The sequence below is a fragment of the Gambusia affinis genome, linkage group LG22 (assembly GCF_019740435.1).
Source record: "Gambusia affinis linkage group LG22, SWU_Gaff_1.0, whole genome shotgun sequence".
NCBI classification, from domain to species: Eukaryota; Metazoa; Chordata; class Actinopteri; order Cyprinodontiformes; family Poeciliidae; genus Gambusia; species Gambusia affinis.
This window is the reverse complement of record NC_057889.1, coordinates 410,261-428,566: the sequence shown is the minus strand read 5'-3', so window position 1 is coordinate 428,566 and position 18,306 is coordinate 410,261. Positions and strand designations below refer to the sequence as shown.

Here is an 18,306-nt window from a genome sequence, read left to right as displayed (position 1 = left end):
CTTTCTGTATGTGTCTGTGGAGGTTCAGGTCAGAGGTCGTTCTGATCTGGTTCCTCTTCAGGTCCAAAGATGGTAACTTCAGATTCTGTTCAGCTGGAGAAAGTTCTGGCACCCTACCATTGACTTGTTGCGACTGTCAGGCTGGTTCAGAGGCATCCAGTGACTTAACAATATGGTAGTCATGGTAACTTAGCTTATAGAACTGAGAGGAGTCCCTGGACTGAGCCCTGGGAAACCCCACATGTGATTCGGTCCAGTGGGGCCAATGCATTCTAACTGAGCGACTCTATGGCAGCTTCTAGTTTCAGCTCTATGTTTCCTGAGCAGAGAGCTCCACCCAGACGGCCTCCCTGACACCTACACCGTCATCCTGATGTTCCGCCTGCTGCCCGACTCGCCCGCCGAGCCCTTTGACCTCTGGCAGGTCTCCTCCAAGGACCACAAGCCTGAGACCGGCGTCACCGTGGACGGTGAGTCCGCCGCGGGGCTGCAGGCAACGCAGCGAATCAGGGCAACGCAGTGAATCAGGGCAATGCAGACCAACGCAGAGTAACTCAGAGCAATGCAGGGCAACCAGTGTTCTGCAGCTGGGCTTCAGAACCTGCAGAGCAGTTTGGTAAACAGGCTCATGATGTCATGGCGGCACTACATTGGTGATGCTACACTAGCTGCAATATACTAGCAACACTTCCCTGGCAGAGCTATGCTAGCAGTGCTCAGCTAGCGATGCTATGCTAGTGGTGCTCATAAAGCTGATCCTCCTTGCTTCCGGTTAAAACGTATCAGATTCCTTAATATTTTGGTTTTGACATCTGACTGAAACAGAGCTTTTTTATCTTGAACAGTTCTTCTGACTCTGATTTGAACAGTTCTCTTGGCTCTGAACAGTTCTCTGATCTGAACAGTTCTTCTCTTTCCTCCAGGTTCTGCTCAGACCATTTCGTTCTACAATAAGGACGAAACTGGAGAAATCCAGAGAATCACGTTTGACCACAGCCTGGTGAAGAAAATCTTCCACGGCAGCTTCCACAAGGTAAGCTGTCCAGGCCCCTCCCCCACCCGCTGCTGCTCACATCAGGACGTCTGAATCATGAAACATTTTCCTGCTCTGAGGAGTAAAGCATGAGGGGGAGCGTCTCTTTGTTCCTCCCAGTCCTCCCAGTCCAGATGAGGACATGGAGTGCTAACATCTGAGGAGGTCAGACGGCGCCCCCAGCAGGTTATAGGCAGCGCCCGGCGCACCAGGTGTCGCTCATCTCAATTCCTGAACCATTTCCAGAGAGCAAGACCATAAATATATCAGGAATATTCCACAGCGCCGTTATTGTTGATCCAAACAGGAAACATTTGATGTTTTGATACGTAAACCGTAAATTCTTCCTAGAAACCTAGAAACTGTTTGGTTTTTATTCATTAGATGTGAGAGTTGCTGCTAAACGCTTCATGTTTGACTTCATGACGATTAGTAATAAACACAAAGCAGCAATGTTCAGTCAGCCACTTCCTGCTGCCATTGTGCTGCAGGAAGTGAGCAGTAAATAACCAATTTAGGATTCCAGTGGCGGCTCCTGAGAAATGGGTCCAGTAAACCCAGTGGCGGTTCTGGAGAGGAGGCGACCCGGTCCGGTTGTCCTCTGGTTCTGCGCGGCACCAGAAGGTTTTTCTGATCTCAGATCAAAGTTCTGGACTCGGTTCCTCCTTTGTTCTGGTTCCAGGTTCAGTCAGGGTTTTCCAGGAAACCGTGATTCATGTTTCCTGTAAATCAGTCCGAGTGAGACGCTGTCAGTGTGATCCTATCTGTGTTTTCCAGTTAGACCCGGGCTCAGGTTCTGGAGCTCAGGCCCGGTTCTGATCTCTAGGGGTTCAAACCATTACATGTTCTCACAGAGACCGAGATGTTTTACTCTGACATGTGAACCAGAACCAGAACCGAGCCCAGAAGGCCCACTGACCCGTGTTCTCCTCCCTCAGCTCCACCTCCTGGTTTCCTCCAGCAGCGTGAAGCTGAAGGTCGACTGCCAGGAAGTGGAGGAGAAGAAGACGAAGACGGCCGGCAACGTGTCCAGAGACGGGTACCAGGTTCTGGGCAAGATGGCCAAGTCCATCGGGTCCAAAGGCCAGTCGGCTACGGTGAGTCAGCGGCCCCCGAACCACCACCAGGAACCCTGGAACCGGCCAGGAGAAACCAAAATATCAGAGCAGAAACAGATTGTCAGCAGTACAGGCAATAATAAGGAATAAATCCTAATAAAATATACAGTATAAAGATATTTTAATATAGAAATATTATAGTAATATATAAATATCTATAATGTAAATATCTATAGTAAACCACATGAGGCAGCAGCAGGTCTGGATCGCAGGCTGCAGTAACTGGATCCAGACCTGCTGCTGCTCTTCCTGTTTGCGGATCAGAACCGTGTCCAACATCATGTTGTTCTGTTCCCTCCTCAGTTCCAGCTCCAGATGTTTGACATCGTCTGCAGCCTGGCCTGGACCAGCCGGGACCGCTGCTGCGACCTGCCCTCCACGGTGAGCGTCTTTCACCTGCAGCCGTCGGCTGACCCAATCTCTGCTGCTGCACTTGGAGCTCAAAACCCACAGGGTTCTGTTCCTGACCCGGTGACCAGGTTCTGTTGGGTTTGTTCCAGAACTTACAGGTCACTTTCAGAATAAGGATCATATTTTGGAGCTTTTCTGCTTGGTTCTGGAACCCGAAGGTTTCTAGTCTGCATCTCCAGACTAGAGCTGAGGTTATGAGAACTTACAAGTCAGTCCGGTCCAGTTTGTTCCCCTGGAGGTTCTGATCCGGTCAGGCCGGTTCCATTTGGACCCAGACTGAGCCGATCAGCGGGTCTCTGAGGAAACATGAGATGTAAACGCAGGGCAACACAGAGCAACCAGTGTTCTGGAACGGTTTTACTGACAGTTCCTGAACGTCTCATCGGCTCAATAACCCCGCTGCAGCACAACATCCTGACTGCAGCACAACATCCTGACTGCAGCACAACATTCCCACTGCAGCACAACATCCTGACTGCAGCATAACATCCTGACTGCAGCACAACATTCCCACTGCAGCACAACATCCTGACTGCAGCACAACATCCTGACTGCAGCACAACATTCCCACTGCAGCACAACATCCCCACTGCAGCACAACATCCCCACTGCAGCACAACATCCCCACTGCAGCACAACATCCTGACTGCAGCACAACATCCTGACTGCAGCACAACATTCCCACTGCAGCACAACATCCTGACTGCAGCATAACATCCTGACTGCAGCACAACATCCTGACTGCAGCACAACATTCCCACTGCAGCACAACATCCTGACTGCAGCATAACATCCTGACTGCAGCACAACATTCCCACTGCAGCACAACATCCTGACTGCAGCATAACATCCCGACTGCAGCACAACATCCTGACTGCAGCATAACATCCCGACTGCAGCACAACATCCTGACTGCAGCATAACATCCCGACTGCAGCACAACATCCTGACTGCAGCATAACATCCCGACTGCAGCACAACATCCTGACTGCAGCACAACATCCCGACTGCAGCACAACATCCCGACTGCAGCACAACGTCCTGACTGCAGCACAACATCCTGACTGCAGCACAACATTCCCACTGCAGCACAACATCCCGACTGCAGCACAACATCCTGACTGCAGCACAACATCCTGACTGCAGCACAACATCCCCACTGCAGCATAACATCCCGACTGCAGCACAACATCCTGACTGCAGCACAACATCCCCACTGCAGCACAACATCCCGACTGCAGCACAACATCCCCACTGCAGCACAACATCTTGACTGCAGCACAACATCCCCACTGCAGCATAAAACAAGGAAACAAAGCCGACGTGTTTGGCTGGAGTCTCCAGAGCTTTTGAGAGTTTCACAGGAAAACGTGGAGGAAGGAAAACCTGCAGCTCAACATCAAGATTTTCTGGAAGACGCAACTAATGGCATAGCAGCTAACATCGTAGCAGCTAACATCGTAGCAGCTAACAGCTGATTTAAAGAGTTTTTTCGTGAACCTGGTTATCCAATCAGGCTGCTGGCTGCATCACGATTTCCTTCCACTCAACTTTCTGTCAACCTTTAGCAGTGGGTAGAACTGTCACGTAGAACTTTAGCTTCTGGAAGCAGAACTCCAGAACTGTAGGCTGTTTGGTACCGGTTTCCTCCGTCTGGGCCACATTGACCTTTGACCTGTGTTTGTCCTGCAGAGAGACGAGCTGAAGTGCCCCGCCCTGCCCAACGCCTGCACCTGCACATCGGAGGCCAACGGCCAGCCGGGCCCCCAGGGCCCAGTGGTGAGTCAGCGCTCAGGCCCGTTTCACAAACCCGGCAGAACCGCCCATCTGGAGCCGGCGGTTCTGGAGACTCTGGATTCGGACCGGAACTGATGATGCAACCGCTCAGTGAACACCAGAAGGACGCAACATGCTGCAACTTCTGACTGGCAACATGTTGCCTCTGGTTGCTGCAACATGTTGCCTCTGGTTGCATCATTCACGTGTTCATGGTGCGCTTCCACTGCGCTCTGTCTACGATCAGAAGGTTTTCATACGACAGAGACTCGGCTGCTGCAGCAGCCTCTTGTTGCTGCAGCAGCCTGGCCTCCTGCAGCTCGCTGTGTGTCCCCGCAGGGCGCTCCTGGCGGTAAGGGGCCCCGAGGTGAGCGAGGCGAGGCCGGAGCTCCGGTGAGTTTCTCTGATCAAAGATCCTCTCCTCTGCAGGACGCTCCACTGCTTACATGTTTCATGCTGCTGTCTGTGTCTCAGGGGCCGGCCGGGCCGCCAGGAAACATCGGACCCCCGGGGCCCATGGGTCTCCCCGGCCCCCAGGGGCCCAGCGGCATGTCCATCCCTGGAGAGGCCGTAAGTCTGACTCACACACCTGGACTTCCTGTCAGATTTTAGCGTCTATCAGTTTCCTGTGAAACCGAAGAGGACAAAGATTCTTTACTGTGGCCATAAACCCGTCCTTCGGTTCTGACCCGGTCCAGAAGGGAATCCTGATTTGTTCTGCTGGCAGTTTTTCCTTCCACTAACTGCAGGCAACAGATTCTCCTCGATGTTGGTCCGAATCGTTTAAACCTGACCGGGTTCCAGAGGATCAGAGCTTCATGATGCTGGAGGTTAACCAGAACCAGAACCAGAACCAGAACCAGAACCGCTGCCGTCAGCCTCTGAGGATTTTATTTTGTAGTTGTAACTTTGGGCATGAATCACATTTTTTGGGACGAGGTCATCATATTTCTGACTGGACCGGATCGAATCGGGTCAGGTCAGACAAGACTGGGTTGGACCATTAGGGATGAAATGGTTCCGATCCGATTAGGAAGAGGAAACCTGAGAAACATTCCTGATGAAAAGTTAAACCGGATCCTCAGAAAGGTTCTGATCCGGCTGCCTCTGGAGAATCCTCCGGATCTGTAGAACTTCATCAACCAGAATTCAGAGGATCAGGATGGAACCTGGATCAGAACTGGACAGGTTCTGTCAGTGAACCGGGCGGTTCTGATCCGACTCCCTCTGCTCTCGTCCTCAGGGTCGGCCGGGACCGAAGGGAGACTCTGGAGACTCCGGCCTGCCGGGCCAGAAGGTAAGCCCGGTTCTGCTCTGGTTCTGGACCAGAAGCAGATAAAACTCATGTTCTGACAAGGCAGCAGAACCAGAACCGGGTCGGCTGGATTTTTAAAGTTTAAGGTTTTATTATGAACACAGAGAAAATGATTATTATTGATATTGATACTAAATGTTCAACAGATTTGATCAGTTATTCTTATTGGGTCAAAGTTTGTTGTTACCGTGGGAACTGCAGCGCCTCTGCTGGTTACCGTGGGAACTGCAGCGCCTCTGCTGGTTACCGTGGGAACTGCAGCGCCTCCGATGTTAATCCAGAACTTATGATGGGAAGGTTCTGATGGTGGTCCGATCAGAACCTTCCTGCTGCTGATCCAAACCAGAAAAACCAGAGGAATGAGATGAGCTGGGAATTACAGGGAGGAGATGAGATTTGGGATTATTTTAGATTATTAGGGATGTAAAAACCCAAACATTTAGTTCCAGAACCGGATTGGAGCTTCAGGATCTTCAGGAGCCTCCAGGTTGGTTCTGACCCAGTTTTTGTTCAGCTAAAGCCAGAACCAGATGTTTACAGCTCCAGATTCTCAGTTTTAAAGAAACAATCCAACACCAGAACCTCTCTGAATCCGATCAGAACCATCTGGACCTGATGGTTTTGATCTGCAGGTGAACCCGCTCCGACAGAACCAAGTCATTAATCACTCCCAGCCGACCCGACCCGTAGATCGGGTATGGACCGGATTACCACACTAATAAATCAGAAACATCAGAGGAGCCGCAGAGTTCTGACAAACGACCCGGTTCCAGGTCCAGATGTACCGTCCAACACCTCTGGGTCCGGACAGCAGAACTTCAACTTGTTCTCTGGTTCCGCAGGGTTCTCCTGGTGCCGTTGGTCCCGTTGGACCCGTTGGACCTTCTGGAGTGAGGGTGAGTGCCAAGCGGCTCGGTTCTGTCAGAACACAGGAAGTTCTGGTTCTGAAGCCTGGTTCTCCTGTTTCCAGGGACCTTCAGGAAAGGAGGGACCAGCCGGACCCAGAGGACCACCAGGACCCATGGTGAGACCGCCAGAGGTTCTGGACCTACTGGACCTACTGGACCTACTGGACCTGCTGGACCTACTGGACCTACTGGACCTACTGGACCTGCTGGACCTACTGGACCTGCTGGACCTACTGGACCTGCTGGACCTGCTGGACCTACTGGACCTGCTGGACCTGCTGGACCTACTGGACCTGCTGGACCTGCTGGACCTACTGGACCTGCTGGACCTGCTGGACCTGCTGGACCTACTGGACCTACTGGACCTGCTGGACCTACTGGACCTGCTGGACCTGCTGGACCTGCTGGACCTACTGGACCTACTGGACCTACTGGACCTGACCTCTGTGTGTTTCCTTGCAGGGCCCTCCAGGAACTCCAGGAATTCAAGGCCCTTCAGGACAGCCTGGGAACCCCGGGGACCTTGGCCCCCCGGTGAGTGTCAGGAATCTCAGTTTTGCTGGAGTTTTGCTGCTGAAGGTCCAAATGTTCTGGTTCTGTTCTGCTTCCAGGGAGCCGTCGGTCCAAAAGGAGACAAAGGAGAGCGGGTGAGTCCAGTCGTCTCCAGCAGAACGTCTCAGAATCAAAAAGCCCATTTCTTTATTTACTGTTCACCTGTGCAATGCATGCTGGGATATTAACGCTGTTCAGTGAAAATGGACTGGAGGTGCTACGTAGCTAGAACCGTTAGCCATTTTGTCAATTAGGAAGCTGCAAAAGTCTTCATCTTCTTGGGGTTTTGTTTCGTCTCGCTCCTCTTCCTCAGTTTGTTCCTCTTCATCTCCTCATTGTTTCTGTTTTCTTCTGTTTCAACGCACTCTGGTCCAAAAGGCAGAAAGTTACTCATTCTGCTGTAGTAACTAGCATACGTCATGTAGCAGGAAGCGCGCTAACGTCAACAACGTGTCGTCATGGTGATTTTATCAGAGTTTAAGCCGGCTGCTCTGTGTTGCCACAGGGCGACTTCGCCCCCCAGAACATGATGCGCTCCATCGCCCGCCAGGTCTGCTCCCAGCTGGTCAGCGGTACGTAGCCGCCGCTAAGCTATGCTAAGCGCCGCCCCCTGCTGGTTCTGCTCAGGAACACGCTCCGTTCTGTTTCAGACCAGATGAGCCGAGTCAACACCATGCTGAACCAGATCCCCAACGGGAACTACCGCAGCAGCAGCAGCCCGGGCCCCCCAGGGCCCCCGGGGCCGCCGGGCAGGCAGGGGCCCCGCGGGGAGCCCGGCACCGGAGGCAGGAACGGGTTCCCCGGCAGCCCCGGCCAACCTGGCCAGCAGGGCGAGAGAGGTAGGTCCGGAACCGGAACCGGAACCAGAACCCGGTGAGGACGGCTCAACATGAGACCTGTGGTGTGTTCAGGTCCCGCAGGAGAAAAAGGCGACCGAGGAGTCCCAGGAGTTGGACAGAAAGGACCCAGAGGGCCGACAGGTACTAGAACCCACTGGGCCGGGTCATCTGGGCCACTCCAGAACAGAACCAGATTACTGAGAGATCAGCTGTTCACACGATGGTTTAAACCAGATTATTAATCTGGATTATTAAAGACAGATTATATTAAACCAGTGAGTTTACATTACGTCCTGAACTTCCTCTTCCTGTTTGGTTTCTGCTCTTATTGTTTATAAATAATTCACGTTTCCTCCATTAACAGTTACTATGACGTTAATGGTCGTCATAGCAACCAGGAGATTTCTGTTCCCACCCAGAATGTTCTGGATGTTTGTCAAAACTGAACCAGGAAAGAAGTGAAGCTTTTGTTTTGAAAAGTGTCTGAAGGATCAATTATTCTCTATCAAATATTTGATCATACTTTAGCAAAGAAAAACAAAAACTTATGAAATATTTATATAAAAACTCAGTAGCTTTTATTTTGGAAAGCCAACAGGATTACTGACTAGAGGCTTTTATTGTCTAATGAGACAGGAAATGCTCCTGTTCCTAACCATACAGAACCAGGAAGTGTTTGATCTGAACTCTGACCCCCAGGGCCTCCAGGAGAGAGTCGGACCGGGACCCCGGGCCCCTCAGGCTCCCCTGGGCCCCGCGGCCCTCCAGGACGTCCGGGCTACGCCGGGGCCCGAGGCCCCCCGGGGCCCCCCGGCTACTGCGACTCCTCGCAGTGCGTGGGGATTCCCTACAACGGCCAGGGATACATAGGTACGTAGGAGGAGGAATGGTGATGTGGGAACAATCCTCTGGTGACGAGTCTGGGTCCAGGAGTGGATCAGAACCGCAGACCCGGTTCAGTTCTAGTTCAATTCTGGTCCTCACTGGATGGTTCTGACCCGTCCTGACCGGTTCTGAAATGGTTCTGACCTATTTTGGAACAGCAGAACTTCGGAATGTCGGTCCGGTCCGAAGCCCCGCCCATGCAGCCGGCAGGTCGGAACCTGGACCCAGACTCTGAGCTGTTGTGCATGTGTTGAGCTGATGGTTCTGACCCGGTCCATCCTGTCTGGCCCGTTTCAGGTTCACCGTATAATTAGCCTTGTAATGCCGCCTGTGCTGCTTTCACTGACTGCCAGAGCAAACACTGTTAGAACCGCTTAGAGGAAACCGCCACCGGAAACACTTAACCAGCAGTGAGGGGAGCCGTACTAACCGCAGCGGCGCCGGCGCCACCGACCCGCCCGGCTCAGTGGAGGAGCATGAGCAGAACCGCGGCCCATACTAACAGAGGTGGATTAACAGAGGCGGGTCGTCCTGAACCCGGCTTTAACTCACAACCCAGCACCGCTCCTCTGTGACCCCGGAGGGTCCGGTTCCTCTCCATCCACAGAACTTTTCCTCTGTGTTCTCCTAAACTGGGTTTCTGTCAGTAACCAACTTCGCTTCAATCTGTGTGATCAGGTCACCTGACTAACACCTGCAGGGGGCGTGGCCTCTGCATCTGACAGCTCAACGGGACCTAAATAAAAATCTGTTGGAAGGACAAAAACTCTGGATTATTTTTAGAAGAAGTGGATAACGCTAACTAAAGAGTTAGCTGCGCAACTCTAAAACACTAATGCTAACGCTAAGGCACTTTACTAATGTGTTATTTAGTGAAAGCTATTGCTAATCCTGAAGCACTAAACATTAGTTATGCTAACACTGAAGTGCTATCTTGACATTGTATTTATCCAATGCTAATGCTAACCTTAAAGCAACAATGCAAAAATATTATTTCAGCTAATACTAAAGAGCTAAACCAATGTGGTATTAAACTAAAGCTAATGCTAACCCTAATGATAAACATTAGTTCAGCTAAAGTTGAAGCTCTGTACCAATGTAGTATTGAGCTAAAGCTAATGCTAACCCGAAAGCACTATGTCTGCTAAAACTAAAGCCTATATAAACATGATATTTAGCCAAAGCTAATGCTTGACCCTAAAACACTAATTGTAAACAATAGTTCAGCTAATACTATATAGCACTTTAGTAAAATTTAGATTAAGCTAATGCTAACACTTAAGTATTAAAATAATAACATTACTTCCGCTAATGCTAATTTGCTGTACTGACAAGGTATTTACTAGAAGCTAGTGCTAAAACGCTAACTTCTAATACACCGAGAGGAAATGAGACTGTTGAGTAAATAGCATTCAGCCCCTTCAAAATAAGGGCATGAATGTAATCCTCTACCTACCTGAATAATTATTAGCAGTCGATAATCAAAAGTTTGACACAAACTTTATCAAACTGAAAGTTTATAAAACACCAAACGGATCATTTAGAATTTATAGCTGAACGTTTTCAAAGTTAGCAAACAAAAAGATAGCTCTGCTATTAGCGCATTAGCAGAAGTGTGCCCACCGCTAGTTTTTAGGATGAGTCAATATCAGGTCCAATCATCCAGACTGAATAGAACTGTTCTGGTTCTGTGTTTGTTGCTAGGCAGCACTGGTCCCTTTTCAAACAACTGGAGGTTCTAATTCCAGGTTCTAGACCAGAACACGAAGGACCAGAAGGTTCTGCAGGGCCAGGCTCGGTCCAGGAGTGGAAACCTCCAGAACCGACCTGCTGACGACCCGGCAGAACCCAGAGCTGACCATGATGATGATGGATTCACCGTCAGAACCAGGATGTGTTCTGGTCCACATTCAGACCAGCGGTTGTTTCTGTGTGACGTTACCGAGGCAACCGACCGTCAGAGCACTGAGGCGGGCTCACACAGTGGGTTCTGGTTGAGGCCCGGTGGACCCGTTCTGGTTCTGATGCTGTTGGGTGTTTTGGTTCCTTGTTGGGTCCGGGTTTGGATCAGAACTCTGGTTCTGTCAGTGAGTCCAGTTTTCAGAACCAGAACAGAACTTCTCCCTGCTAGCTGCCGTTAGCCGTCAGACGCATTGGCCACGCCCCCTCTCCATGTGGCCACGCCCCCTGCTGTCACTAACCTGTTCCGTCTCACTAACCTGAGCATGCTCAGAGCGTGCCGCCGTCTGTCCTCGTTAATCTCAACGCAGCGTCTCCGAGCAGGAACCCGGGCCGGCGCCGCCCCCCAGGAGAACCAGCTGCTCCAGAACCAGCGCCGGAAGAGGTCGCTGCCCAGAACGCCGTCCGACAGGCTGACGTCATAAGAGCGGCGGCTGAACGCCTGAAGGTGTTTGTGAATACTGTTTGGCGCGGCGGTGTCGGCACTGGAGGAGGCGAGTGTTTGACCCAGTTCTTAGAACCGGAGGAGGTTCTGCTTGGGACCAGTAAACCCAGTAAACCCAGTAAACCCTGTGAGCTTCCCGTTTTCCTGCCTGTAACATATTTGCGTAGAGTGAGTGTTAAAGCCGCAGCTTCAGGTCCGTATAACTCGGCTCTCATGTGTATCTTAGTATTTATCAGTTTGCCTTCATTCTGTCACACGTCGCTTCTCCGTCCTGTTGTTCTACCGGGTCGAGTCAGAACTTTTCAGTCGCAGCATCACTTTTTATTGTTTTAGCTGCAGATTGTGAAATCCACAGCCGTATTTTCTTATTTATTTCTGAAAATGGAAGAGGCATTTTTCAATAAAACTACTGAAAATCTCATGTGGTGGCCTGGAGTTTGTGGTTCCTGATGAGACAAAGAGACGGTTTGACCCATCTGGTTCTGGTTCTGGTTGGTAACTGGTCCATAAAACCAGTCCTGGAACAATTAAGAGGTTGGATGAACACCTCTGTCTGGTATCCGTTCTTCTTCTCTGTTCTGGATCTTCTCGCCTCCAGCTGCTCTGAACCCTCAGCCGACTTCCTGGAGCTTTGGGTCGTCATGGTGACAGGGTCGTCATGGTTTCAGAACCCGAGCTGGTTCTGCTGGCGACGTCTCCTAGTGCTCCCAGCAGCAGCAACTGTATCTGCTGGGCTGTTGAAGCTAGAGGAGCTTCTCCCCACAGCGCCCCTGCTGGTCGCCTCCTGTCACTACATCGGCTCAACAAATCGATCAATAAATGATCAAACTGTTTATGATCTTCACTCTGAAATAAAGACACTTAAAAAAATAAGAACAGAGTCACATTAGTGCAACAAAATGTTTTATTTCAGGTGCCGCCCTCCCCCTCTCGCACCAAACTTGCAAAGAATGTTATTTTTATTTATTTTCCCAGGGAATAAAGTTTCATTCAGACAGTTTTAATTGTGTGGTTATTGAATCTTTGGTCAGTGAGTGATATTCCATTAATAGATGTTATATATTTAGTCTGATTAATAAATTGTTTTGGTAAGGCATTAAATAATCTGGTAAATTCAGCTTTTTGAGGAAAGAACTGATATTTTGAACCAACGAGTTCATGAGGAAGTTTGATTTTCTGAACAGGATGAAGTTCATCATGCTGGGCTGCAGGTATCTGTGGTCACCAGGTGACCATCAGATGTTGTGAAGCTGCAGGTTGTAGCAGAAGCAGCTGCAGCTTCAGGACGGAGGACATCTTTAATCACAGCAGGTCCGGTCCGATGGTGCCGCCTGCGGCTGTTTTAGTAAAACTACAGTCAGATCTGTTCTTATTCACATCCATCCATTTTCTGACCCAGAGGTGGGCGGTTCTGGTTCTGGAGGGCCGGAGTCTCTCTGGTCCAACAACCTGGATCTCCTCCTCACTGCAGTCGGGTTCTCCGGAGAACCGGTCGGGTTCTGCTGATGACCTCATTATTGGACTCAGGTGTGTTGAAGTGGAGACACATCTGAAGGTTGCAGGAGACCGGACCTCTGGCCCCCCAGGTCTGGAGTTACCCTCCCCTGGTTTAGACAGTCAGTAACTTGACAGCCATGTTTCTGGACTGTGGGAGGAGCTGGAGAACCAGAGAGAACCCACCATGCAGTCTGGGCCAGGAATCAAACCCAGAACCTTCTTGCTGGAAGGCAACAGCTCTACCCACTGCTCCACTGCTCAGCCACTTTCACACAAACATCTGGAAAAGTTTTCATCTTTTAGAGCAGCTCTAACTGCCGTCCTGGAGGTTCGTTTAGATGTTCCTCTGCTGCAGCAGCTGAACAGAATAATGAGGTCATGAAGGTTCTGGAGAACCGACCCGCTCCAGGAGGAGGTCATGAAGGTTCTGGAGAACCGACCCGCTCCAGGAGGAGGTCATGAAGGTTCTGGAGAACCGACCCGCTCCAGGAGGAGGTCATGAAGGTTCTGGAGAACCGACCCGCTCCAGGAGGAGGTCATGAAGGTTCTGGAGAACCGACCCGCTCCAGGAGGAGGTCATGAAGGTTCTGGAGAACCGACCCGCTCAGGAGGAGGTCATGAAGGTTCTGGAGAACCGACCCGCTCCAGGAGGAGGTCATGAAGGTTCTGGAGAACCGACCCGCCCAGGAGGAGGTCATGAAGGTTCTGGAGAACCGCCCAGGAGGAGGTCATGAAGGTTCTGGAGAACCGACCCGCTCCAGGAGGAGGTCATGAAGGTTCTGGAGAACCGACCCAGGAGGAGGTCATGAAGGTTCTGGAGAACCGACCCGCCCAGGAGGAGGTCATGAAGGTTCTGGAGAACCGACCCGCCCAGGAGGAGGTCATGAAGGTTCTGGAGAACCGACCCGCCCAGGAGGAGGTCATGAAGGTTCTGGAGAACCGACCCCCCAGGAGGAGGTCATGAAGGTTCTGGAGAACCGACCCGCTCCAGGAGGAGGTCATGAAGGTTCTGGAGAACCGACCCGCTCCAGGAGGAGGTCATGAAGGTTCTGGAGAACCGACCCGCTCCAGGAGGAGGTCATGAAGGTTCTGGAGAACCGACCCGCTCCAGGAGGAGGTCATGAAGGTTCTGGAGAACCGACCCGCTCCAGGAGGAGGTCATGAAGGTTCTGGAGAACCGACCCGCTCCAGGAGGAGGTCATGAAGGTTCTGGAGAACCGACCCGCTCCAGGAGGAGGTCATGAAGGTTCTGGAGAACCGACCCGCTCCAGGAGGAGGTCATGAAGGTTCTGGAGAACCGACCCGCTCCAGGAGGAGGTCATGTGGCTCATCTAAAGCCTGCAGGACAGCGACTGGAGTTTGACTCCTGTGGTTTAGTTGGTCTTGTCATCCTTTGACTTTATGATCCAACTTTAAGAAACATTAGCGGGATCGCCACTGCACGTAACAGCAGAGCTAACTTTAGCTTAGCACTTTAGCTAACTTTGAAAAGAGTTAGCACACTTAGCTTCTCCTGAAATCATTTTCCAGGTAAATTCTAAAGTGTTATTTACTGCTTTGTAAACGTTCAGTTGAGTAAATTACATCTGTTGATGTTTTTATTATCTACGGTTAATAACGGTGCCATTTCACTGACTGATGGCACTTTTTAAATGTTGTTGTTCTTGTGACAATGACAATAAAGATCTATCAATCTGTCTAAGAATTCTTTAAGTTTATGTTCATGCTCTTATTTTGAAATGTGTTCAGAGGCTGTTATAGCAGCGGTTCTGTTTCCTCTCATGTTCTTTTCTTAAAGAAACTTTCAGGGCTGGACAACAAATCAATAGCAATATAGACACACGATCAATATTAATAGATAATACCGATAGAATATTCAATATTTTTATTGAACTTTGATCCACAACTGCACAGCATTCTGGGAGATGTAGGCAGAAGACAGGGCTCCAGCTAGCTAGCTAGCTAAATGTGCTGGCAGAGCTGGTGGGTGTCAGCATAGTTGAATTTAGTGCTTTAGCATTAGCTTTCCCTAATTATCATATTAGCTTTAGAATCATTTTAGCAGAGCTAATTATGCTTTTAGCTAGAAATTAAAATATTTATCGAGCAAGCTAAAGAGCTTTACAAAGCTAAATATTAAGTTAGCAAGCTAAGTATTTAGCTTCAGAGTGGATATTCTGTTGGGTCAGGGGAAGGAGCCGTCCAGCGGAGCGGGCCGTGTTCCCAGGTCAGATTCGGTTCTGAAGCTTCAGCAATGTTTAGACAGAAATGTTTACAACCAGCTGGTTTCCAAACATCTGGCATGTTGACAGGCGACTCCATGTTTGGGAGCTTCACTGGACTAAAGGTCATGTCTGTGACCTTTACAGGCCGGCTGTTCGCTGCAGCTTCACTATTTGCTTTGTGAATCAGGGCAAATGGTTGTTGAAGCCACACGCAGCAGAGTGTTGGTGGATGAGGAGCTGAATCCTCGGTCATTGGGTCCAGATGTGGAGAAGTGAACACATCTGTCTGGTGGACCGGCCTGGTTTCATAACCGAGACTCTGCAGAACAAGATTTACTCAACACTGTTGGTTCCACCGCAGCTCGGCTCGTCCAATAACTGTCAGAGCTCTGCATCCTGACCGCCTTCGTCTCCCGGGTCTCAGCGCTTCTCTTCATTTGTTCTGAATTAGCAGAACAAAAGCAGCTTAATGTGAGCAGAGAGACCAGAACCGCAGATCGGGCAGCGCCGCCGGCCGCAATGATTGAAAGCTTTAATGTTTCTCATTTATGAAATAAACAGCTTTAGTTTGCTAACTGGACCCAGTTGCTGCATCTTCCACCAGACTGGGCCAGTTCTGCTGTGAGACTGTAAGGTGTTGGCTCAGGCAAAACATTATGACTACATGCCGTCACCATAACCCTAACCGTACGGCAGCCATTTTCACAGTTACAGTCACAACCTAAAGGCAAAAATCTGTCAAAAGAGGAAAAGCAACATCCAGTCATATTTCCACCATCTTCTTTCTTCACTGAAAATAGAGATTTTAACTAAATATTTAGCTTCACATTGAACATTTAGTTTGAAACTGACATTCATAAATGAATGCAAAACGAGGTGGGGAGTTAATGGTGCTAAATATTTAGCTAGAAAGCTACCAGGCTATGTGTTTAGCCTGGTAGCTAAAAACGCTTAGCTAAATATTCATCCAAATTAGTAGCCAAGTGTTTTTTAACTCCTTAGCTAAATGTTGATTTGTGTTTTTTGTTCTTTCTGCTCTGACGGACGACCCGATCTGCTAAAAGGTCAAGCTAACCCGATTAGCTTGTTTTGATCCTGTAGCTCCGGACTGCAGCTTCCTTTTCTGTTCACTGAAGAATTGCTGAACATACAACACATAACTAAACAAGGGCAGCACAGTGGTGCAGTTGGTAGAACTGCTGCCTTGCAGCAAGAAGGTCCTGGGTTTGATTCCCGGCCCGGGGTCTTTCTGCATGGAGTTTGCATGTTCTCCCTGTGCATGGTGGGTTCTCTCCGGGTTCTCCGGCTTCCTCCCACAGTCCAAAAACATGACTGTCAGGTTAACTGGTCTCTCTAAATTCTCCCTAGGTGTGAGTGTGTGTGTGAATGGTTGTGTGTCCTGTGTGTCTCTGTGTTGCCTGGCGACAGACTGACCCATCCAGGTGACCCCGTCGTGACCCCGTCGTGACCCCGCCTCTCGCCCAGAACGTAGCTGGAGAGGCAGCAGCTCCTCCTGACCTCCTGACCCCACTGGGGACCAGGGTTAGAAAATGGACCCATGAATATAACTAATTATTCTTTCCGTGACGCCTAATCTCCAGAACCAGAACTGAGCTGCTGGTTCCAGACCTGGTTCTGACCCAGAGCAGCTGCTGCTGCATTCCTTCTGTCATGTCGCGAAGATGGAAACCAGTCCAGGTCTGAGGATCAAACAGAGGAAGGCTCTCTCACACACACACACACACACACACACACACACACACACTGCGCTGAAATGTGTTGGTGGTGGAAAAAGTCTTCATCATCTTGCTCCTCTTCCTCCGGCTGCAGTCAGGAGATGGAAAATAAAAACCATGAAGAATCCTCCAGAATGCTCTGCTGCCCCCTGATGGCCGCACGCTGAACAGCTGCCACTGGTCTTACTGGTTCTGCTGGGCCCAGACTGCAGCTTCCTCCTGGTCAAAAATAAAATATGAATTATGTGGAAACTTTTCCACTTCAGAATAACAAACGTTGGTTTGGTCCAGATTTATTCCTCCATTCTTTGATTTTGTCATTTCTACAATAAAAAGTTGGTTTCAGTTGTTTTTGATTGGAACAGCCTGGACCACAGTGAAGCACAGTGGTGGCAGCATCATGCACAGGATGAAGCAGAATCTGCTGTTTGTCCTTCGGCGTTGTGACGGCGGCTCAGGGAATCATCAGCGTTTTTCCTGGTTCTGAACCTGCTGAGGAGCAAGAAGGAGAACAGGCCGAAGGGGAGGGCAGTGATCCGTCAACGCTTGTTTTTATCGAAATATTGCTCCAGGACAGGGTCAGAAAAACCTACTGTGACCTTTGACCCTTTGACATGTTGAGGCGTTTCCTGCCTGTTGATGCAGAAAATCAGGGAAACGTTTTCTATTCCTGGTTTTAATAACTGATAAAAATGAATTATGCACCAAATGTTAAATGTTTCCATCTTCACAGGATGAGATTCATGTTGTCATAAATCTGTAAAAAGATGAATCAAAAGTACTTTTATTTTGAAAAGACATTAAAATTTGTAATTTATTGTAATAAAACATAAAAGTGATTTGTTCAGAGCAACAGTTCACTTTTCACATTTATAAGTTTGTAAACGTGTTTTTTTCTGCTCTATTTTCACCAAATTAGACGGAAATAACTGGGATTAACGTTTCTGGGGCAACAAAAATGATCATGAGACAAAAATCTGCTAAAAAAGTATAAATGTAATAAAAAGTTTGATTAACACAAAGTTTCTGGCTGCTTCCTGTGAACCCAGAGCTGATCAGTGTTATGCTGGACCTCCAGATTTCATCTCTTCTGTTTCTGTTGGGTTTTACTCTCATATTTCATCATTTCTGACACGGAGATGAATAAAAGTAAGAAGCACCAGCCTGAAATCACTTCCTGAGGTTTAAAGTGTTGATAAATGTCTCCCTTCAGGTTCATCCGTTCAGGTTTTGGATTCTTGATGTTCACTGAGGTGAAGATGTGATTTTATCATCATCTGATAAGTTCCAGTTTTATTTTTTTCCAGACATTAAAGATTTTTTTTTTTCTGAAAGTTGAGGAAATATCGTTTGTTCAGACTCGGAGGGTTTGGCGCCATAAACTCTGTGGCTGCTCATAAAATGAGAAACAGTTGTGGATATTTGGGAAATGCTAATTAAAGCTAAATCTGCTGCTAACCGCTAACAGACCCAACATTTCCCAACTCCAGGAATTCAGCTCATAAAGCACTGTGGCATTCTGCCTCTCCAGCATCACTCAGACTGTCTTCTCTTCACGAACCACCGACAGACAGAAAACATCCATCCAGCTGGGAATCCGGTTTGAT

The 18,306-nt window shown here is 49.4% G+C and overlaps 1 protein-coding gene and 1 long non-coding RNA gene across 5 annotated transcripts in view; one reads left to right on the top strand and one right to left on the bottom strand.

The window, feature by feature from the left end:
• Window positions 1-11,662, top strand: part of col12a1b (collagen, type XII, alpha 1b) — an 83,248-nt gene extending 71,586 nt beyond the window's left edge. For 3 of the 4 annotated variants that reach the window (XM_044107003.1, XM_044107002.1, XM_044107001.1), the window contains 17 exons: window positions 328-470; window positions 924-1,033; window positions 1,972-2,130; window positions 2,455-2,532; window positions 4,255-4,341; window positions 4,678-4,731; window positions 4,813-4,908; window positions 5,582-5,635; window positions 6,496-6,549; window positions 6,624-6,677; window positions 7,024-7,095; window positions 7,173-7,208; window positions 7,619-7,685; window positions 7,764-7,952; window positions 8,025-8,093; window positions 8,652-8,822; window positions 11,121-11,662. In XM_044107003.1, coding sequence (XP_043962938.1) covers window positions 328-470; window positions 924-1,033; window positions 1,972-2,130; window positions 2,455-2,532; window positions 4,255-4,341; window positions 4,678-4,731; window positions 4,813-4,908; window positions 5,582-5,635; window positions 6,496-6,549; window positions 6,624-6,677; window positions 7,024-7,095; window positions 7,173-7,208; window positions 7,619-7,685; window positions 7,764-7,952; window positions 8,025-8,093; window positions 8,652-8,822; window positions 11,121-11,221 — 1,594 coding nt within the window. In that variant the 3' untranslated portion in view covers window positions 11,222-11,662. Of the gene's footprint in view, window positions 1-327; window positions 471-923; window positions 1,034-1,971; window positions 2,131-2,454; window positions 2,533-4,254; window positions 4,342-4,677; window positions 4,732-4,812; window positions 4,909-5,581; window positions 5,636-6,495; window positions 6,550-6,623; window positions 6,678-7,023; window positions 7,096-7,172; window positions 7,209-7,618; window positions 7,686-7,763; window positions 7,953-8,024; window positions 8,094-8,651; window positions 8,823-9,134 lie in introns of all 4 variants that reach the window. The other variant, XM_044107004.1, reaches the window with a different exon arrangement.
• On the bottom strand, window positions 2,088-11,138 carry LOC122825562. The gene is made up of 3 exons (XR_006369668.1): window positions 11,057-11,138; window positions 5,841-6,022; window positions 2,088-2,165 (listed from the first exon to the last, which is right to left on the bottom strand). It is a non-coding gene; the product is annotated as an uncharacterized LOC122825562 (long non-coding RNA).
• Window positions 11,663-18,306: the final 6,644 nt, after the last annotated feature.